The 23106-nt window shown below is 44.9% G+C and overlaps 1 protein-coding gene across 9 annotated transcripts in view; it reads right to left on the bottom strand.

The window, feature by feature from the left end:
- The window catches only part of SRPK2 (SRSF protein kinase 2), a 269647-nt gene that overhangs the window by 47013 nt on the left and 199528 nt on the right, over positions 1-23106 (bottom strand). For all 9 annotated transcript variants that reach the window (XM_019543576.1, XM_019543583.1, XM_019543582.1 and 6 more), the window contains 2 exons: positions 10680-10845; positions 2717-2742 (listed from right to left, as the gene is read on the bottom strand). In XM_019543576.1, coding sequence (XP_019399121.1) covers positions 2717-2742; positions 10680-10845 — 192 coding nt within the window. The remainder of the gene's footprint in view (positions 1-2716; positions 2743-10679; positions 10846-23106) is intronic.

Raw genomic sequence — 23106 nt, 5'->3', positions numbered from 1 at the left:
GGGACAGAGCGGGGCGGGGGAGGAAAGGCCAGCACAGCTGGCCTCGCCCTCCCTGCAGGTGGTGACAGTGGAACAGAGGAAGGGGAACAAGGCCACTGGAGCTGGTCTCGCCTCCCTCCTTGCTCCTTGGAGATGATGGCAACAGCAGTGCGGGGGTGGGGGAGCAGGGTTGGGATGCTATTGGGGGGGTGAGGCCATTTGGGCCCACTGTTCCCCTGCCCTGCCCTGTCAGCCCTGCTTCTCTCCAGATGGGGGGGGAAGGGGGAGCATGGGGCTCCATCCCCGCCTGCTCTGCCCCCGTCACTCTTGATGGGCAACAGGCTAGTAAGATATAATGCCCATTGCACCCAGTCCCCTTCAGCACTATGTTTCAGCTCATGGTGAAACACTACATCAAATACATTTTATCTTCTTCATTCCCACAGCTGATCAGCACCTTTCTTTCCCATTTCCAATTATGTCCATTCCTTCACCAGCCTTAAATATCTGGCAAACATCAACAAATGTCTAAGTACATAAGACAGGGGTGTAGATTGTAGCCATGTTGGTCTGAGGACATTGACAGACAAGGTTCTTTGGGTGAATCTGATATCTTTTATTAAACCAACTTAAATAGTTGGAAAACATTTTTTAAGCAAGTTTTTGGGTTCAAAAACCCTTTGTCAGGCTCAGGAAGTTTCAGCAGTTGGTGTGTGTTCTTCCTGGATGGACTGAAAAGTAAAGAAGCCAGAGGCTGGTCTGGTAAGCATACAGGATAGGCAGTCAATGAAGATGTAGATTGAGGAGTCAATGGGTGAGAGATAGGCTGGGCTGGGGGGAGAGAAAGGGGATGAACAGTGGAGAAGTACCTGGGGAGTCAGATGTCAGGCAGGTTATAATGTGTCATAAACCACTCTCTCTCCAATCTCTCAGTCCTGATCCTCAAAATAAACTTATAAAACACTTCCCAGAGATGAGCCTATGAACTCTACTTCATCAACCTCCTGGATACTAAAAATCATGGACTAAATATAGACATTGGATTTATGACACATTATAACCTGCCTGACATCTAACTCCCCAGGTACTTCTCCACTATTCATCCCCCTTCTCTTCCCCGCCCCAGCCCGTCTCTCACCCATTGATTCCTCAATCTACATCTTCACTGACTGCTTATCTGGTATGCACACCAGCCCAGCCTCTGGCTTCTTTACTTTTCATTCCATCCAGGAAAAGCACACACCAACTACTGAAACTTCCTCAGCCTGACAAAGGGTTTTTGAACCTGAAAGCTTGCTTAAAAATTGTTTCCCAACACTTTAAGTTGGTCTAATAAAAGATACCAGATTCACACAAAGGACCTTGTCAGCCTAAGTAGATGAGAGGCTGTCACCCCCTTTCTTACCCCACTGCATATGACTGGGGTGGCACTGCCCTCCACGAGGTGAAGCCAGACCAGGTGGCCCCATGCCTCATCCGCATCTCAATTTTTGGAAGATCCCAGAACTTATGACCAGAAAACCTAGTTTCAGTTTTGAGTGGGGAGCTGATTAGCACATGGAGCCTTTGTGAGAGGTATCTGGAGTACACACGTGTATTGAGTAGTGCTGGGCTGTGAGGTCACCATGGCTTGAAATATTGTTGACTGCTGAGGCCCAGTCCAATGGCTATATGATAAATCATGAGCCTTTTGGCTTTGAAGTAATATCATACACAGTTTGGCATAAGTATAGCATAAGTAGGTATATACTACTCAAAAAGTACGTTTATGGAGTACCTATGCTGAAACTTGCAGCAGTATTCATAAAAGGTAAAATGCACCAATTCTGATGATCTAAGTCTATAGTATCCATAGTAATTTGTCTATATGCAAATTACTACAGGTATGATTATTTCAAAGTCAGTATTTTTTCGCCTCCTATATTTCAAGTTGCCCTTCACTTCCATGTGCTCAGGGAGGGAACACAGACCAAACAGAGTCTGACAGTAACGAGGAGAAGGGCTGCAGGGGGAGGAAAGGAGGAGGGGGGGCACAGGATAAGGGGGCTGTCTGAGTGTCTCAGCACCTGCTGTAGCAATGGGAGAGGGTCAAATTCAAGACAAAACTCAGGTAATTAGATTCTATACCAGGAAAATTGTTATAATTTTATAAATTTTCCATATATATAGCATCTAATTATTGGGAACGCGTCTTAAATTCTGGGTTATCTTGAATTTAAGTAAATATGGTATATAATACAATACAAGGACTGGTATACTATACAAGAAATACCACAAAGTACATGCATACATTTTTGGCAAGAATAGGACCTAATTAATTATTCCATATAAAAGATGAAAAGTAGTAATGTAACTTCCTTCCATGAGGCCATTATCCCAGCTATGAACTGCTCAAACATGTATACAATTTACCATTGGGTAAACACTATTTAAAACTGGTAGTGCCTAAAGACCACATTTCATCCTATTTTAAATAAATACATCTTTACTACGAGAGAAAAAAACCTCTCAACTCTTAAAACAGAATTTCAGGATTGATTTTGACATATTAAAATGTGAGAAAAACAAGTCAGTTTTAATAAGTGAAGACTACAAGACTGCACAAAATGCTCATTTAAGGGCAAAATCTGTAGCCAAAGGAAGCTTCTACATGGATTGTAAAATGGTAGTGTTCTAACAGTTAATATCAACTACAGGATAACAAGAGACTTAACAAGAATTATATAACCATACTTACAGGCTTTTGTTGTGGGGCAGTACTCACTAAAAAAAAAAAGAAAAAAAAGTCAAACTCAGAGAAGAATCTAAGTGCATTTTCACAAAAGCATTCTAAACTACAATAAGCTATTGCAACTCAATGACTTTTTAGGAGTATTTTGACTCCTTAAAAATGTCTATAGACCTAAAACAATTAGCTGTCTTTGGAAAAAAAAAAAAGGATAAAAAAGTATTCCACAGAAAATTATCTATCTTATAAGAAATAAGTAAAGAACACTTGCTCATATTCCTTTTTAAAAAGAAATTTGGAAAAAAAAAATCTCCTCTAAAAGGTGTATTACATATAAGGAAAAGAATAATAAACCAACCTGTCATATCTGGAAGTGAATGGCTGACAGAAAATTAATTCCAATTGTGCTGCAGCCGGGTCAGGTCTAGACTCTTGGGTATGTACTGCCTTGCCTCCCTAGTGCATCGGTTGCTATTGAGCATGGGAATTAAGGGTACAGCCTCTGAATCAGAAATTCCTAGACTAAATGCTGGAGGCTGCAAGAGCAAGAGGCAGTGGGGAAAAAACACTGGTCATACCTCTCTTTCAACATCAGCTCTGGTACTGTGACACAGGCCTATTTGATGGGCCATAGGCCATGGTCTTCTTCCCATCACAAAAAACTATGAACCTCCTTTAATAAGGGAGGCCACTGGGGACACACCAACTCATTACTTGGGACAAATAAAAAGAAAACAAGGATGACAGTGAAATCACAGGTTAATAAGGGATTTGGAAGGGGACAATGGCCACTTCCCACTGCCCCCAAATGAGTCGAGGGAGCCCGTGGATGCCAACCAGTGTAACTTTGTTTAGAGACGTGAATGAAGGAACGACAGGAAGACGGTCCCACATTTGCTCAGTTTCCCCCAGCCAAAGCCACCTTCCTGGTCTTCTAGATGGCCAATTTGGCCAGTCAGAAGGAGGTTAATTAGGAGGTCCTGGGGCTGGGTAGGGCCACAGACAGGGAATGCATGACAAAGAGGTGCAGGGAGAAGTGCAGCCAGAACGTCAGCAGGAGATACTGGAGAAGAAGAAAGAGAGATGGCAACCTGGTACACCCAAGATAGATGTGTACCAGGGTCTCCCTCTTTTGGCAAAAGTGCCAGATGTCAGGGGTGTCCACAAAGTGCACAAGATACACACCCGTGGCAACAGCTCCATGGAGAAGCTGCAAGCTGAGGTCCCCGGTGACTCAAGGGATCAAGTTTGAATACGGACTTGTCCACCAGGGATCCTTGTCACCCACCCTTTACCCAGGGTGTCCCGCCACTTGTTGGAGCAGGGATGGACTGTGTAGAGCACAAGCATGTAGAGCTGGAGGCAGTGGGTTGCTCAGAGGCAACTTGGTATCCCCCAGTCTGCTAAGATGGCAGGGCAGGGAGTGCTGTGAGGCCTGCCAAAGCAGCGGCCTCAGGACTAGCTCCAGAGAGTTGCGGGTACTGGGGAGTGGGGACTGCCCTTGTGCAGGACCTGGTTGATATAAACAAGGGCAGCCTTTACCTCCTGGAGAGAGCACTTCTATTTGCCAGACCAGTGCAGAAAAATCCACCCCACCTCTGCCTGGTATAGTCCAGGTCTCCTATACAAGTGATGTTGGCCAGGACCATCCTCTGGCACACTGAGGACACCTCTGTTGCCAGTACCATCATCTGGGGGATTTTCAGCAGGGGCTCATTGAGGAGGTCAGAGCCCTAGGTGACCATGTCTGGGGACCTAGAGACAGAGACCAACTTCCAGGCCCTGAGGAGGTCCTGACAGAAATCCAGCAGCTCTTCCAGGTCTCGCTTGGGAAGACCTTGCAGACAGAAGGGCTGCCAGTTGTATCGGAACCCTCAGAGGTGGTGCAGGATGGTGTGTCTGATAAGGCACCACATTGCCTGCCTACTGGTACTGTTCACCTGACACTGCAAGGCCTGAAGACGGAAGGTGTGGACCTGGCTGCAGAGGCAGACCAGGCCCTGTTTGCCCTCCCATAAAGGGAGGCTCAAGATACTTGCGGGGACCCAAAGCTGTCCCAGAGAGAACTCCAGTGTCCATTTCTGAAGACTGGCTAGAAGCTCTGGGAGTTTGGTCAGTGTGTTGAAGCAGTGCCAGAACATGGACAGAACCAGCTGGTTGATGACTAGTGCCCTCCCACAAAGGGAGAGACACTGAAGCAGGCCCACCCATACCCACAGCTGCTCAGACACCCTGACCTCTAGCTGATGCCAGGTCTCCAGCAGGGAGGGGTGATTGTGGGACAAGATCCCCAGATAGAGCAGCCAGCCCTCTTTCCATTGGATGTTCTGGAGCGCAGGTGGAAGTGAGCTCACCTGCCATCCATCACCCACCATCAGGCCACAGCTACTGACCAGTTGACTTGGGTAGAGGAGGCTGCAGAGTAGATGGACTAGTAGTTCTCCATCTCACATCACATTGCCTGGGTCCTAGATGGCAAGGAGCACATCACTGGCATATGCTGACAGGACCACCCTCCTGGCTGGCTCCTTGAGCACCAGTCCCATCACCCACTCGCAAAAGAGGCAGAGGAACAGCTCCAAGGCGATGGTGTAGAGCTAGCCTGACCGTGGATAACCTTGATCTCTCCCTGCCTGAACTAGATGGACTCTGTCAACATCCAATTGAGCTTCACCATACACTCTGTGGACATGTACAGCACCTGGAAAAACTGCATGAAATAAGGACTGAAACTGAATGGCCTCATCATACCTGTGAGGTACCTGTGATCCACCAAACGCCTTCTCCTGGTTGAGGGACAGGGGGGGTGAATGACAGGTCATCCTTGCGAGCAAACATGAGGAGGTCATACACCAGGTACAGATTGTTGAAGATGGACTGTCTTGGAACCCTGTGTGTCTGGTCAGGGTGAATCGTCTGCCTACACAGACCTCAGGCACAGTGAGATGGCTTTCACTATGACCTTATAATCCATACAGAGAAGCGAGACTGGGCACCAGTTCCTCAGGACAGTGGGGGTTCCCCTTTTGGCAGCAAAGTTAGGACAGCCTTCCTGCATGGCCCCCATCCCCCTCCGATTCAGCCCACATGGTAGCAAGGTCCTGTCCAAGGACCTCTCAGAAGATGCAGTAGAACTCCACAGTCAGCCTGTCGATGCCTGGCATTTTGTTGGTGGTCATCAGGTGCAGGCATCCAAGAGCTCAGCCAATGTGAGAGGATCCTCTAGCTGGTCCTTGTCACCTATGCTTCCCAACAGCAGTCCCACCCACAAGACTTGGCAGGTGTTGGCATCAGTTGGATTAGGCAAGAAGAGAGCCACGTAGAAAGCCCTCGCCCCTTCATACTGCTCACTGAGATGCATGAGGGGGTTGCTGCCCTCCGCCAAGAGGCAAGCAATATACTTCTTGGCACTCCTCCTCTTCTCCAGGGCACAGAAGAAGTGGGAGCCACAGCTCATCTCCCAGAGGAGCTGGACACACGAGAGGGCAAACACGCTGCAGGTGGAGCAGTCATCCAGAGCTCAGTAGCTCTGAGCTCTTCCCAACACTCTCCTCAGAGGAACAGGCTGTCCGGGTCATGTGGCCAGGCACCTCTCCAGCACTTCCTTTTCAAGCTGCTCTCTAGCCTCCTCCCACTGTTTGGTGTGCCCCCTGGTTGTAGCAGTGATAGTACTATCTGATGCACACCTTCCCACATCCCACCATCTCCAGGCCAAGGGAAAGGCCTGCTGCTGCCCTCTGAGTGCAGCTCACCTCCTCCCCAAACTACTGCCCAGTGCAATAGTCTGGGAACTAACCTTATCTGTGAAGACTGAGACAAAAGAGGCACTGAGTACTTCAGCTTTTTCTGCATCCTGTCACAACGTTCCTCCCCCCCATTGGATAAGGGACCCACACGTTCCTTGATCCTCCTCTTGCTACCAACACACATGTAGAAATCCTTCCTGTTACCCTTCACATCCCTTGCTAACTACAATTCCAATTCTGCTTTGGCTTTCCTGACTGCATCCCTGCATGCCTGAGCAATGATCTTATTCTTCCCTAGTTATTTATCTAAGTTTCCACTTCTTAGAAACTTCCTTTTTGTGATTTAGTTTACTGAAGAGTTCCTCGCTAAGTCAAACTGGTTCTGTCATACTTGCTAGTCTTCCTGCACATCGGGATGGTTTGTTCCTGCACTCTCAGTAAGTCTTTTTTTAAAGTACAGCCAGCTCTCCTGGACTTTTCTTCCCATCAGACTGGCTTCCCAAGGGATCCTGCCCATGAGTTCCCTGAGCAAGTCAAAGTCTGCTTTTCTGAATTCCAGGGTCCTTAGTCTGCTGCTCTCCATCCCTTCTTTCCTCAGGATGCTGAACTCAATCATGTAGTGGTCACTGTTGCCTAAGTTGTCATCCATCACTATATTCCCCACCAACTCTTCCGTTTGTGAGCAGCAGGTCAAGAAGAGGATGGCCCCTAGTTGGCTGCTCCAGCACTTGCACCAGGAAGTTGTCCCCAACACTCTTCAAAACCTTCCTGGATTGCCACCACACTGCTGTATTGCCTTTTCAGGAGATATAAGGGTGACTGAAGTTCCCCATGAGACAGCATGTTACAGTGTACCCCATGGCACCTGCTGAAGGTGGGGAGTAGGCCCCAGTTGTCTGAGGTGATGTGGGTGGAGGAGGTGGAGGGCCCAAGCTCTGAGGCTGCACATTTCCCTGCAGCCACCCAGGCACAGCTTCAGCTGCTGGGCTGAGCAGCCAGGCTTGCAGAGCTGAAAAAATCGTCTCTGCAGGTGTTGCTGATTTGGCTTTGTTCCCAAGCCCTTTTCCTTTCCCATCCCCTGTGGAGGAGGACAAGGAGCCTTTGCCTTTTCCCTTCTTCTGTTTAGTTTAGGGAGCCCTGTAGTCCCCTTCAAGAGAGACTGGCTAGCAGGAATCCCCTGGCCCTCCGAGGTCTCCCCCATCTCATTGGCTGGCTTCTGGTTGGATGCCACCAGCATGGCAGCCCCCTCAGGGGGCTCTTGCCATGCCATGGGAGGCCAGGTGGGAAGAGGTTGGTGGGGTGCAGGAGAGGGAGCTGTATGTTCCCCCTCTGCCATAATGAAAGTGGATGGCTTGCTCCAGGGAAATCCAGGGTGCCTCCTCTGGCTGCACTGGGTGTGTGGGGGGGTTGTTTTGGGGGATGAGGGGATGTATGTAAGGGGCTGGGAGGTAAACACAAAAAGATACAAGGATACACAGGAGGGAAAGCATGCTGCTGGCTTCCTTAGACACTCATAAAACTTTGGGAGAAGGGGAATGGAGCACAGGACAATAAACACAGGGGTGTTGCTGGAGCAGCTAGAAGAACAGCAGGTGGTGGTTTCTCGTGGACGGGCCTCACTGGCATTGTGGGTCCCCTCTTGCTGCAGGCAGCGGAGGCAGCAGGTGGTGGCTGCCAGAAGGGGGGGGGGGCTGTAGGTACAGGCAAGGTGGTGGTAGTGGTGGGAAAAGCAGGAGCCTGCATTAGCTCATCCGGCTCCTAGTGCTCCTGGGCCCTGCAGCTCTAGCAGTGGCCAGGGGGAAGTGGTCGTGCCTTCTGGTGGCCACAGGCGGCTGGGCAAGATAGTCCTATGACCTGACCCAGTATATGGCAGTTATTATGTTCTCTGTCTTATTGTGAGACACTGACAATGACCCCCGCATGTGCCACTTAACCCCAGGGACTGCTTAAATCTTATTCAACCAGATAAGAACCAGGAGTTGGGTGGAGCTAGCAGTAAACTGGAAAAGTGTGTGCATACTGGGGCAATGAAGGAAGGCAGAATAAAGCCAGAATAGGAAAGTGGGTCACCAACACAAAGAAGAAAAAAATCTAGCCCTGAAAAGTGCCACAGCTGGAATAATAAGATCTGTTTTGGTAAACTTATCAAATACATACTGACTATTTGAAATAGTTCAGGGAAAATTAACAAAAATAATTAAAGGGTTTGATTGGTTGGGGGAAGAAAATTACTGTCTGCCTGAGAACAGACTTTTACAGTGTCTACGTGTGAGGTTCATGTTTGAAGCCAGAGTAGATGGCCTTAAATCTATTGAGAAGCAAATGCCTTAGGCAACTAGAAAAACCTGTGATAAAAAGCACTCAACAAGGAGTGAGTCTCCCCCCAAAGCAAATTAAACTAAGTTTGCACATTTTATATCACAAGCCTAGAAGAAAAGAATATGCTTTAGATTCTTCCTGACAGACTTTTGAGTAGTGGATCAGCCATATGGCCTACTCTGCTTTGTCAGAGTTATTAACTGTGCAACTGCATAGAATAACAATATATCTATGCAGAGAGAGCGAGAGCGAGAGTGTGTGTGTGTGTGTGTGTGTCTGTCTCTGAAAACCCTAAAGTACCAAAACCTCAGAGCCTTCAGAAAACCCTAAAAAAAGTAAATAACTACAGGAGAGAAAAGCACAGAAAAGCTATATGGAAATCTGTCTGCATAAAGAGAAGGTCCACTGCAGCTTACAAAAAAAGGAGAAAGTTGAGGCTTCACAGCCCATTTATTGTTTCAGTTCTGAACACTTAGTTCTATAGCAGACTGGTTGTATGACTGGTTGTATACAATGTAGGGGCACTACTTTCTAAAAGGTGGTCAACATTAGGATCTTCACACCATTGTCTCACAAGTGTGACTTTGTAGTGGACTTTCTGGAAAAGCTGAAGAGTACAATTCATTCTTAGTTAGTGCTGGGGAAAGGGGCATAAGTAACAATTATAATTAGCTAACAAACAATAGAGATAATTCCATAAAACATCTTCCTTAAAAGAACACTACAATCTCATGGTCTGTTACTCCAAAGGCAGGAAACTATCAAGGTTACATGCATAATCTTAACCGTCTCCTTTTCCAATTATTACATGTCTATTAAATAGACAATCAAACATTATTTCAGACCAGAACAATACATTATATTTCCCTAGTATTTTAAACACAGAAATACAAATCCACATATAACACTCAAAAAAAGGGAAGTCTAAGTCTGGAAAATTTTCATGCAGAAAGTGAATATATTGCAAAATTGAACAATCCAGGCAGCTGGATTCTTGCTCTAATAGAGGTTATTATTACAACATATCTATCGGTCCCTATACTTTTCTCTACAATATAACTGCTTTCTTCAATACTGCCTTTCCCCATTCCCTCTTGTGATATGCTGGTGTAACAAATGACCAGGACACAGGACTGACAATTTTTAGAACGACCACATTTCCTCTCAGAACATCTCTAAACCGTGTTGCCAGTGTGCCCCTGGAAGGATACTTCTGAGCATGCCCTGCTTACCCACTGCCATTCACATGCTTCATATCCAGAAATACAGTAGTGAAGACATTCTGGGACATCTTGCTACAGATACTCTCCAGATAGCTCTGTCTGATGTGCTCAAGAGCAATGGGAAGGGATGCCCCTGGAGTGGCTTCATCACTATGTTTTTGGGTTTCTCATGTAGCAAGCAGGAGCAGACCCACACAGATAAATAGCTAATATGGTATAGGCACACCATAAGTATCTCTACTTATCCAAGACTTCCATGGCATCACTAAATCAAACTATGATTATTAAAGGTCAGCCAATTTCAAATGTAATGTTATGAACTTGTAGCAGAATTGAAAACAATTCAGAAAAGGCTATTTGCTTTTAGGGATCTTGCAGAGTGGCAAGGCTCTAGACCTGCTAAAAGCTATCATTAAAGTTCCCATCTTAGAAGCCAAGACAGATTGTTTCAACACATCTTTTTCTTATATTATAGAGAACTCAAAATTATGGGAATATACAAGTATGAAAAAATAAAGCAACAGGAGTAAATTAAATAAGAATAAATTAGTTATTAACATTTACACATTTAATTTGGCCATTTTAAAATATCTCTCTCTTATTAACTAGAAAACAGTATGTTATTCTAATCAGTGTTTTTAAGTAGGTTTTTTTGTCACAGCATGTTTAAATCTATTACTGTACCTGCTGAACCAGAAGGAGGAGGAGCACCAGCTTTCTGCCATTCTGTAGCTTCAGCAGCCATTCTACGGACATAGGCATCATCCACACACATCAAGATATTCTCTGGTTTAATATCCGTATGGATGATCTTGCACTTGCTGTGTAGGTAATCTAAACCTTGAAGGACCTGGTTACATAAAATCAGTTGAAAAGTAATTCTGTTAATCTGGATCAAAGAAAACTACTCTTTAAAGGCTGGTTATTCAAATACAAATGCAATAATATATATTATAGTAAGATCAAGTTTCTGTATCACCATTTTATAATTTATTACCCTGAATGTTTAAGAAGTTAGACAAGGGTTGGAGTGCTGTAGATGGTCCAGGAGATGTGCCAGAAGCAAGTTTTTTTGGTGATATATTTTACTGGTCTAAGTGTAGTGGGGAGATATTAGACAAGGCTACAGATATAAAGCAGCCCAGACCTAAAGAAGTTCACTTTATGCCTGAGAGCTGGTCTAACATCGCTCTTAACTTAACTATATAGTTGGTCTAATAAAAGATAACACCAAAAATCCCTTGTTTTCTAATAAGTTAGATGTATTTTGTTTAAAACATTAAATAAGCGTGTGTCTTATTTTCAACGTAACCAGGGTAGCATGGTATTACACCACTTATTTCTGGTACTCAATGAAGTAACTTAACAGACATAATATATTATCAATAGATGACATTCTGCTAGCTCATATTGTACATTCATACCTGAAGCCTGAACATGTTCTGTGACTACATGTACTTATGGTATACAATATAAATTCCCACTGTAATTTTAAAAAAGTTCCTCCCTTTTCATCACAAAAGAAAAATGACAGCGCATGTGACGAACAATACACATTTCGTTTTCAAACTTCAATTTAAAAAATGTTACTTACCAGTAACTGGAGTTCTTTAAGCTGTATTTTTCCACACTCTCACTTGTGGGTATGCTCAGCCCCTGAGCCTTTGACAAGAGACTATTTCCCTTGGCAGTACCTGTAGACTGTGCTTCAAAAACCTGCTTCCCTCAAGCCACTCCACTTACAAGCTCTCCCCCTGGGTCTCACTTTTATTTCAACAGCAGAGTCCAATATTATATTCAATTTGCATGAAGATGAGGGAGGGCCCTGATGGGCTGTATCATTTTGACAATCCACAGCAGAATTCACACAACCTGATATCCAGTCAGATAGCTGCTGGGCTGATATCACTCAGCCTTTATGTCTCACAGAGCCACAGAGATTTCAAGAAGCACTCAATCCTATGCAAGTAATAGGCCAATGCCTACTTAACATCAAACACGTGTACTAAAGACCTAGCTCGAGTTCTATGATTTTGGGAAGAAAACTAGCACAAGAGAACTGCTGACTCAAATGCAACTCAGTAACCCCTTAAGCAAGAATTCTGGGTGGGTACGAAGGACTTGATCTAATCTTTCTAATGATAGAAAACACCTTTGATAGATTCTTGAGGAATCTCAGGGCAAGGGGATGCAAGACCATGGGAGGGACATCCACAGGGATTGGTGTGACAAGCAGACTCCTTGGGGAACCCCAATAGAGCTCATGGAAAGACCAACACTTTAAAATTATAATAGGCACTGTCAAATGTTTGGAACCAAAGAAAGATGCCTGCAGGTGCACCAACTTGAAAGAATGAATCACTTAGCTGAGTCAGTTCATGTGGTGGAATCCTTCCTACTGTAGATTCATCTGCTTCTGAGAATATCCTTGATCTATGGGAAAGATGGCTCCTGTGAAAGGCATCTAGCACCAGGCTGTGAGGTGAAGGGAGTTCAATTTTCTCACATCAAGTGAACAGGTTGACTCATCGGGGGTAAGGAGGCAGCATTTAGATCAGGCCAAGCCTCCTCAGGAAAAAGAAGGGACGTTAGTTGCTGATTTAAGTTGCAAAGAGGTCTATCCAGCAGACTGAGTCCCTGATTTCTCCTTGTGGCATAGAAATAACTGCTTAGAGATCTGCTATGGCATTATGGACACTCAGCAAGTGCATCATGGAGAGATGCACTACCGCACAGAACCCGGCTCAAAAGACAGTAGCTGGTAGCTGCAGAGCTGAAAGATCAGCCAGAAGCTGGGGCAGAAGCTCTGTACAGGAGATTAATTTGTACTGTTCCTAAGTTAGTGCTCACTGAGCTCAAGCATCACTGGAGGCCTTAGCAGGTTATGAAGACTCTGAGCCAAGAGGCTATACAGCAGTGGTTCTCAACATGGGTGCTTGAGCACCCCAGGGTGCCATGAGACCTTTCCCAGGGAGCCGCACTGCCACTGCCAGGTAGAATTGTTGCAGCGCCTCTGTTTCCAGGAAACACTGGTTAGAGCTGGCCTGGGAAGCAGCTGCTGTAGGAGGGGACTCTGCTATACCATGGCCTGAAGTGAGGTCCCAGTGGTATAGTTAAGGGAAGTGAGGAGAGCACATGACTCAAGTGTCTACTTAGAGGGGGAGCCCCAAAAGTCACCTCAGTCAGCTTGTGCCCTGAGCCAGCATATCCCAAACCCAGTGGACACTCTTGTTCCCCCCTAGAGGTCTCCCTTCCACTGACCATCACTGCTGTCTAGAGGAATCTATAGCAAGAGTAAAAGATGACTGTAGTAGGGGTCCAAAGAGTGGCCCTCCACACAGGTCAGGGAGGACTAGGGAGACAACAGGTAGCCCAGGATTGCAGAATATATGCACAGAGCAAATCAGGGAAGGGGGACATGCCAGGATGAGCTGCACTGCAGCAGGTGGAGTGGACCCATGATGGAGGTGGGGAGTGACAGTGTCCCCAGGTTTAAGAAACACTGACCCAGGATGCCAGCTTTACTCATAATGGGCACTTTTACACATGCTTCAGGGGTGGTGGGGAGAGGGGGCAATGCTTTAATTAGAGCAGCTCTGAGAGAGCTCTCTGAGAGCTGCTCTAATTAAAGCGCTACAGCATCTCATGTATCAGTTTCCCCACACTTAAAAATAGCAGTGGGGGCACTTGCTCATTTGACAAGCTTTAGTTCAGGTGTCCCCGCTGCCATTTTTAAGCACAGAGATGCTGACACATCAGACTCAGGAGGCTCCTGGACCACAGTAATTGCCACACTCCAGCAGACACTATTAATCGAGTCTGCTCCATCGTGCTCTAATTACAGCACATCGGAGCAGCCTCCGCACTCGTATCTAGGCCCTCTGTCTCTGGGAAATGGGACAATACTGTAGGTGCCACTTGCACAGGTAGGGTAAAGCAGCACCACTCTAGACTCCACTGCCAATTTCTCCGGCTGGGAATCAGCCCCTGCACTTCTCCTAGCGTCCTGGGTAAGGTGTGCCCTCAGGTGTTAGGCTAGGCTGCCTGGCTGGAAGGTCCAGGTGGCATCTGCCCTGGGAAACAGAGGAGCCCATGTAGGCTCCCCTGGAGCAGTAAGCACTGAGGCCACAACACTTGAGCCCCTACTTTCTTGCCTGCCCATCTCTGCAGCTCGGCCATGCCAATTCCCCATCTCTCAAAACTCCCCTAGGACCTGTGAGATCAAATCTGTAAGACCCAAGGTAGATCAGGTGAAGTAGATACCTGCTGCCCTGGGCACTTGCAGCAAGTTAGAGTTGGGGCTACAAGGAAAATTTATAGGAATATTATAATTTTCCAGATTCAGAATCTAATTATTGAAGAACTGTCTTGAAGTCATTCCCCACATTGCTGCAGCAGGATGGCCGCAACAAAGAGAACAGTGCAGGAGAAAATCATTTTGAACAAAGTAGAGGGAGGCCCAAACCCCAACCCCCAAAACAAAAAACTGGGTACCCAACAACTCAAAATTAGGGGAAAGAGAGGAAAAGGTAATAAAAATGACTAAATATATAAGAAATACACTACAAGGAACAGATGCTAAGCTTCAAGTTAACATTGCAAAGGCAGACCAGCACAGTGCTTTGTCCCAGTCATGTGGGTGAGAGGAAGTGAATGGCAGGAAGTACAGATTGCTTTCCCCTGCTTCTGTGTGGGGGATCATGAGGAAGAGGGGTTGCAGCATACTCAATGGGTACCACTAAGACAAAAAGTCTCTGGTAAAAGGCTCAGAGAATGAGCATGCTTATAAGCAGGGATCCGATTTTTCCGTTTCCCACGGAAAAAGGGAGAAAAAGCTGGATTTCCCCCTTTACCCAAGAAAAATGCAGATTTCTTATTTTAAAGGCAAAATGCACAGATTTTGCAGTTTTGCAAAGAGCTCTCTGCAGGCTGGCAGAGTTCCAGCCTGAAAGGGCCTGGGGGGAGTGGGAGGAGGGTGGTCAGACAGGGAGTGGCCACTAGGCAGTCTGGAGAGCAGCTCTTACAGGTAACTCTGGGGTGGAGAGGGTTTAAGGCCCCAAAGGGAGGGAGAGAGTTGGACAGGGCTGGGACTGGGTCTGCTGCCCAGGTGGGTGGTGTGCAGGGCTTGGTGCCCAGGGCTGGAATGGACAGCTGCAGGGCCCCAGTGGGGAGCAGGATGGGGCCGCAAGGGGCTTGTCTGGGGGCTGGAGGCAGGGCTAGGTCCCTGCCACTGCACACACTCCCAAGACGGACCAGGGGAACCCATGCCCCCCAGATCTGTGTGCCCTGTGGGCAGGGACAGGTTGTCTGCTGTGGGCTTGGGCTCCCTGCCCTGCTGCTCTCTGCCAGGGCCTCCGCAGCCTGGTGGGCAGGACCCGGTGCAGCAGGGCAGAATGGGGCCAGGTGGGAAATGTCCTTGCCACTGTGAGCCCTGTGTTGCCCTGGCAACATGCCCCCTGCCTACCCAGCAGCAGTGGGGGCAGCAGCATGGGGTTGTGCCCCTCACTGCTCTGGGTCAGGCAAGGGGTACATCAGAAGGGTAGCACAGAGTGCACAGTTGCAAGCAGCTTTTCTGCCCAGACCTGCTCTGCCCTGTAGTGCCAGATCCTGCCCACTGGGCTGCAGAGGCTCCAGGGAGGGCAGCAGGGTGGGAAGCCTGGGTCCAGAGCCCAACCCCACGCACAGATCTGGGGGGGCACGGGTCCCCCTGCCTCCCCACCCAAGCCCACAGCAGGCAGCTTGCACCCCACCCTCCCACGGGCTACACTCCAGCCATGCTGCCTGCAGAGAAAGGGAGTGAGGCTCCATACTCCACTCTCCTGCAGCAGCTGCTGCCTCCCACAGGCAGCAGTCAGAGCTTGGGCACTGCTGTGGGGGGCAGGGGGATGCAGACCCAGGTCCCTGGCCCCATAGCCCTGGCAGCTGGGGGTCTCCTCTGGCAGGGCTGAGTGGGACAGGGGGCTCTGGGTGAGGGTTAGTGGCACCAGCAGGGCTGTGGTTCGTGGGAGGGAGTTGGAGGCACAAGAAGGGCTGGCAGGCTATGGCTTGGGGGTTTAGCTATGGCTAAGGGGGCAAAAGGAGCTTTGATTTTCCATAATAAAAACTCAAAATCAAACACCAAAATGTATAGGTATTTAGAATTTATTTTATTATAGTGATTGAGGCACTAATAGGCTTCCAAACTGCTTAAAAATTGTAAAATTGTGGCCTTTCATTTTAATTGCGGATCTTGGGGGTTTATCAGAGAATTTGGAAGGGTTTTTTTTAAACAGAGAATTTGCAATTTTTATCTGAGAAAACCAGGATTCCTACTTATGTGAGAATTTCTATGTAGACTATTATCTGAAGAAAAGCCTTTGCATTCGCAGATTATTTTGGCCAGGAAACTATTATTTGTTAAATAAAGGAAGCATCACCAAGTTAGCACTCAGACAGCTGTATAACCAACTAAATATTAGTACTTGTAACACTTCCATGCTCATTTACATAGCTGTGTATCAGATCTTAAACCACTTTATAATTACAAATAAGTAGGCCTTACAACACCTTTACATACAGAAAAGCTACATTATGTCACTCAAGAAGCCTCTGTAACAGTGCAAGGACCAGAACAGTAACCACCTATGGTTTAGCTACAAGAACACCCGATTCCTCTAATGCAGGAGTTTTCAACCTTTTTAGACTCAAAGCATCCCTGGATAGACTTGAGACACTGCTTAGAAAATGCCGGCTCTTATTTCTCACTATTTTTTGACTACAGAAAAAAATATAGAGCACTTCTTTTGTTGCAAAGAACTCAGAAAGATCAAAATTCAGAATGTTTTTACCTCTATGAATTCCTATGTGAAAGCTCTGGGTTTATCTTGGGAATTGTATACACACAACAAACAGTGCTAATATTATGCAACAACCCACAGCACCCTTGCAAGGATCTCAGGGTACATCAGAGTGCCAGGGCACCATAATTAAGAATCACTTAAAATACCAGAAAGCATATTCTTTATCCAGTTCATCGCATAATTCAAAATACAAGCACTTTGATGAATATTAAAAGAAAAATATGTGGGCCCATACCAAAATTCTAATAATAAAATCCAAAACATCATGCACAATGTTTGTAAATGAACTGACCTTTTTATATTAATAAGCACACAATTAACTAATTTGCACATAATCTGAATGTTGGAAATGCAGATTTGGCCTATTAGGTCTCAAGATTTATTTGGCTATTTAAGCAAACCTACTGGAAGCACAGAATTTAAACTATGGACACACCTTACATTTGTAGCAATGTTAGGCGTATGTCCTTGTGGCACTACCAAAAAGGAAGTGTGCAAATGTTCTTGTCATCTGTAGCACTACAAAAATGGTAGATCTGTCACAAAACAGGAACTTCTCTGTAGTGCTACATTTTGTAGCATCACATCTGTCCAGTCACATGTAGCATTACAGAGAGTCTCTCAGACACCTAGCATCCCACAGTGCCCTTTCTACCTCCCCCAACTTTCTGAAGGGGAAGGAGGGAGAGCAGCTGGCTCCTGACAGCTTATCCAGTTGCAGCAAACTATCACAGTCCTCCAGGGACACAATTACTACACCTGTACATGCATGCACCTCCATAGCACTTGACTTTTCCCACATGTCTCCATAGCCTTAGAAGGCTAGAAATACTTTGAAAAATACATAGAGCTAAATTTTCCAAAAGAAAACTTTCAGAAAAAGGACGCTGAAGTAATATCCACATCAAGAGACAGCTCATAATTCCTCTCCTCCACTGCCATATTACAACAGTTGCCCAGGAAAAAAAGATGTCTGTATTACCAAGGCTAAGGTAAAGATCCTCTGAGTGTATTAGGTTTTTTGTCTTCCTGAAAAAAAATCTTCTTTAGTATTATAGGGAGACAAAGAATGAATCAAATTTAAGCAACTGATTATGAGACATTATTGTAGGAAAGAACAAACAAAGCTGTAAAATCAAGGATTTTCACTTAGTATGGGAGTAAAAAAACACAGCCAAAACACTCAGACTTTTATTGGATCACTGCATTGTTAACGTTTCATTTTGGTTGAAGTATATTTTAAAATAAAAGATTTTAACTAGTTCTACTGTATAAAACAGTGATTTTTTAAAATTTTGTTTCCTTATATTCACTCATTTAAATTACATTTTTGATGCAGAAACTGAAAGATTCAAGCGGAACAAAATTATTTCAGAATGTTTGTTGGTAAGAAATGAAAAATATGAAAATGTTGTTCTGCAGCAGTAGATGGATACGCACAACATTAAACAGAAAACAGAGTGGCATGCCTGCAAATAGTTCCAAAAGTTTTTATTATATCAAACAGATTTAATGGAGCTAGTGGAACAGTGATCCTATCTATCAGGGGGATTTTAGGTTCAACTTCTTGTTTATGGCATAAGTCACAATCAAAATTGCAGGCGTTTTCATGATTCATAATAAAGAATTGTACAGCTATTAGAATTTATAGGTATAATGTAAATTTGGGAGGTAAGATGCTGTGCTAAATTTGGAGAACAAAGGTACCAAATTTTTATCAAACTGTGAGGAAAAAAAATAGCCAGAATACCCAGAACTTTTGATTAGCCATTTTCTGGGAAAGGAAAAACAACAAAGTGGAATTTTCCTGGGCATCAAAAAAAAATTAACATAGGAAATATTCTGTTAATGGTTCAACAGAAACATTTTAAAGGAAATCTCAGTTGTAGTATGCTTGCTCCCTTGGAAAGATCACCTGTATCACAGTCTGACTGCCCACATCAAAAAACTCTCTTTCACTAACAGCTGACCTTTCCTTCATCCAGGAGGCATTATTAGAATATATTACTTAGCATATATTACCATTATATTCTGTTTAAAGTAAAAGTCAGTATTTTCATAGAATACAAGATATACATCTGGATAACTTTAATGTCAGAGCATATTCCCTTTAAACTAGGATAATGTTTTACATTTTACTAACCAAAAGACAGGTGCCATTAGTCAATAAAATTTGACACCTCCAGTCATGCCTAGTAGGCCAACATTATTTTTACTGTGACAATGGAGCATCTTACCTCCCATTTTTCTATTCTGTAGAAACAGCTCTTATATGACATTTCATATAAATCTGCCCCAAGGGAAAAACAACAGATGAAATGCTGCTTGACACTGAACTGAAATCACTCGTTAACTAACTCAATCAATCAGTTAAAGATTAACAGTAGAATTTAGTCACTAGGTAAGATTAGCTAGATTTTCAAACTGTATTCTAGGCTTGACCATGTATTTTGCAAACCACACGCTTAAAAGGTTTTAGCTTTTTGCAAACCATACGCTTAAAAGGTTTTAGAAATTTTGGAATCTCCATCCTTAGCAGTTTTCAAGAGCAGGTTAGACAGACACTTGGCTGGGAAGGTTTAGATTGGGTAATCCTAACTTCAGCAGGGAAGGGGATTAGATGACCTTGTGAGGTCCCATCCAGCCCTACTTGCCTAGGATCCCATGATACCCAGATTATAGCAATCACTAACAGGATTGGCTTTCTATAAAAAATACTTTTATTGTAAAAACATTGATTCATGACAAAATTAATCCAGCATATCTATTTTAGTATCAAGTATACTCACTTACCAAGTATAATTTTTTCCAGTATATTTATTTTACAAGTTCTGTCTAAGCCACATAGCAGTTCCATTCAGCTTGGCCACTCATACTGACAGCCAACCAATTCCATCCAATTCATCTACGTCCTAAATCTTCCATTCCTCCATTTTCTGTGACTTGCTTTCCTTTTTAATAAAAGTGTGTGGACTTTCTCCTCCCTTACCTTTGCTATATAACTTTTTGGAGTTATTAGTTTTATTTGTATTTCTCTATTTTGTTAGTGGTTTGGCTTTTGTAGCTATTTTTACCCTCATACTTAGCCACATATTTTATAATCTATGGATTTGTCCCCTTTTCAGACAAAGTCTAGATTTTACGACTAACCATTAGTCTCAAAAGCTAAGTAACTTAACTTCAACTTTTGAAAACCATCTTCTAATAGTCAATTACTCTTAAAAATCACTTCATTCAAATATTGCCTATCCATGTTAACAGAATTGTTCAAATATCCCTAGATAGTCTATCAAGAAAATAAAAGATTAAGCAAATATCAAACATAAAAAGACCAGAAGGAAATTACAGTAGGAATACATATGTGCTAATCTATACCTGTCTGAGATTATAAATGGATACCCCAGAACCAGTTCAAGACAATGCATGGAAAATGGATACAATGTAAATAAACAATTAGCAGGAGTCCTACATGTTCTATGTTAAGTCTGTCATCACTAGAAATACCTTGCAGTCGATGATGATTGTCCTCCATGACTGTCCTCCAACTGCAGGTCGGAAGATAGCAGACACAAAGCCAATCTGGGATTAGCAGGTTATACAGCAACTCAGGCATATGTTTCCATGCAAAGTATGTGACTTGGAATTCTTGGTTTAGTCTGCAACACGCTGTTTATGCTTCTCCTGCTTCTCCATCTCCTATTGCTGTCATGAGGTTTCAAAGTAATGAGATAATTGCAGCATACACTACCTCCATTTGAGGCAGTCCTGGGCAATAGTCTCTCACAAATTGTTGTCAATGTTACATTTTTTTAAAGTTGACCTTGAACCACTTTCTCTGTCCTCCTCTTGAGCATACCCCTTGACTGAACTGGGAGAATAAAACTTGCTTCAGGAGTCTGGAGTCAAACATCCAGATGATGTGGCCAGTCCTGCAAAGTTGATGTCAGATGACAACTGGCTTGATGCTCATGGTGTATGCTTGTAAGAGGATGCTAATGTTGGTGTGCCTATCTTCCCACTGGATTTGAAGGATCTTCTGCAGGCAGTATTGATGGTACTTCTCCAGTGCCTTGAGGTGTCTCCTGTATGTTGTCAACATCTCAGCTCCATACAGTCAGGTAGAGATCAAAACTGCTTGATAAACCATGAGCTTGGTTTAGAGAAGGGGTGGGCAAAATGCAGCCTGCCAGGCCATTCTATCTGGCTCGTGGGGCCGCTAAAAAATTTAGAAAATTAATATTGATCTGCCCTGGCTGCCTGTCATGTAGCCCTCGATGGCGTGCCAAAACTCAGTAAGTGGCCCTCCACCTGAAATAATTGCCCGCCCCAGTTTAGAATCTGATGTTGTGATCTTCAAACACTCATTTCCTCAGGTAACCAAAAGCAGCACTTGCACATTGAAGAGTTGTTGTATTTCTTCGTCAGTGTCAGCCTTTTCCAAGAGATGCCTTCTGAAGTAAGGGATTACTCAACATTCTTCAGTCTCACCACAGATCTGAATTACCAGAGCTGGGGACTGCTCATTAAGGACTTGTTGATGGAGGACCTTAGTCTTCTGAATGTTAAGCATGAGTTCCATTTTCTTGTATGCCTCAGTAAGGACTTCAACAATTGCCTGAAAACCTGCTTCCCAGTGAGCACAGACTACAGCAGGGGTAGGCAAAATATGGCCTGTGGGCCAGATCTGGCCCAACAAGCACTTTCATCTGGCCCACAGCTACCACCACCAAATTGTGCCCTGCCCAGCCCTTCTACCCATGAGGTGCCTCCCCACACCTTGCCACACAATATACAAAACTAAGAATTTATCTTTGAGTTATTATGCAATCACCTCTATATACACTATTCAAACACAAATAATGCCAATTTTTTTTGTAATAAAATTAAAATATGTTATAGTAGGTGCTTGACTTCTAGTGTATGATTTGGTTTTTTTCTGGTTCTAAGATGGCAACCCTCCTCCCCCCAAAGGAGTACTTCTGGGGGGCAAGTGGGGGACTTCTGGTGGCAAAGGCCAGGGCTTAGGGGTGGGACTTCTGGTCCCAACAGATCACCAAAACTTTTTAAGTGACCCTCAACCCAAAATAACTGCCTGCCTACAGCATCATCAGTATAGTGGAGCTTAATGATTGAGGTCAGGATGGTCTTGGTTTTAGCTCAGAGTCGGCTGAGGTTAAACAGCTTTCCATCCATTCAGTAGTTTAGGCCCCTCTGACTGGAAGCTTGTTGGTGGTCAGATGTAGCACTACAGTAAGGAATACTGAAAAGTGTTAAGAGTGATGATGCAGCCTTGCTTAACTCCTGTCTTAATCTCAAAGGGATCTGAATTAGATCCAATACTGAAAAACACTGCTCACATACCATCATGGAGCAGTGGCGAATCTTTGTGGGCATCCATACCTCAGAAGGAATCTCCACAACACTTTTTCTTGGTTGACAGAGTTGAAGACTTTTATGAGGCCAAAGAAGGCCATATAGAGAGGTTTCTGTTGTTCCTGGCATTTTTCTTTCAGCTGGCAAGTAGCGAAGTTCATGTTGGTTGTGCTTCTTGATGCCCTAAACCCACTTTGAAATACTGAGAAAAGCTCTTCAGCAAGTGGAAGGAGACAGTTCAGGGGGTTCTCACAATGATCTTTCTTGTGCTGGACAGCACAGCAATCCCTCTTCATTTCTACAGTTGGACCTGTCCCCTTTCTTGAAGATTGTCACTGAAATGGTGTCCCTGAGGTCATCTGGGATTTCCTCATCATTACAGATCTTTAAGATGAGGGCATGGAGCTGTGTTGAAAATCCTACTTGAGGATTTTGGCAGGGATTCCATCTGCTTCATGTCTTGTCTTTCTTCATCTACTTGATGGCTTTCCTCACCTCATTAAGGGTTGGAGGCATTTCAAGACAGTTGACTGGGTGTTGCGGGATGGAATTGAGAACACTCTCAACAATCAAGTCTTGATTGAAAAGGTCCTCAAAATGCACAGCTTGGAGCACCCCCAGCCAGGTCATGAGGCGCTACAGGGAGTTGGGAGCGGGGCTTAGGGGTCTGGGAGCTCAGGTGGTGTTTTCGGCGATCCTCCCAGTCTCAGGCTATGGGCTGAGGAGGGAGAGGAGGATCCACGCATGGACAGCTAGAGACCCTCTGGGTAAAAATTCGTGGGGAATACGGCACAGGGGACACAACAGTGGGAGTCTACTACAGACCTCCCACTCAAAGTCCTGAGCTTGACCAGGAGTTCGCCCGGGAACTGACTGAGGCCGCTTGCTCCAGGACCTTG

The sequence above is a fragment of the Crocodylus porosus genome, unplaced genomic scaffold (assembly GCF_001723895.1).
Source record: "Crocodylus porosus isolate Cpor-Errol unplaced genomic scaffold, CroPor_comp1, whole genome shotgun sequence".
NCBI lineage: Eukaryota > Metazoa > Chordata > Crocodylia > Crocodylidae > Crocodylus > Crocodylus porosus.
Note: the sequence above shows the minus strand (reverse complement) of the source record. Positions and strands in the feature narration are given on the sequence as shown.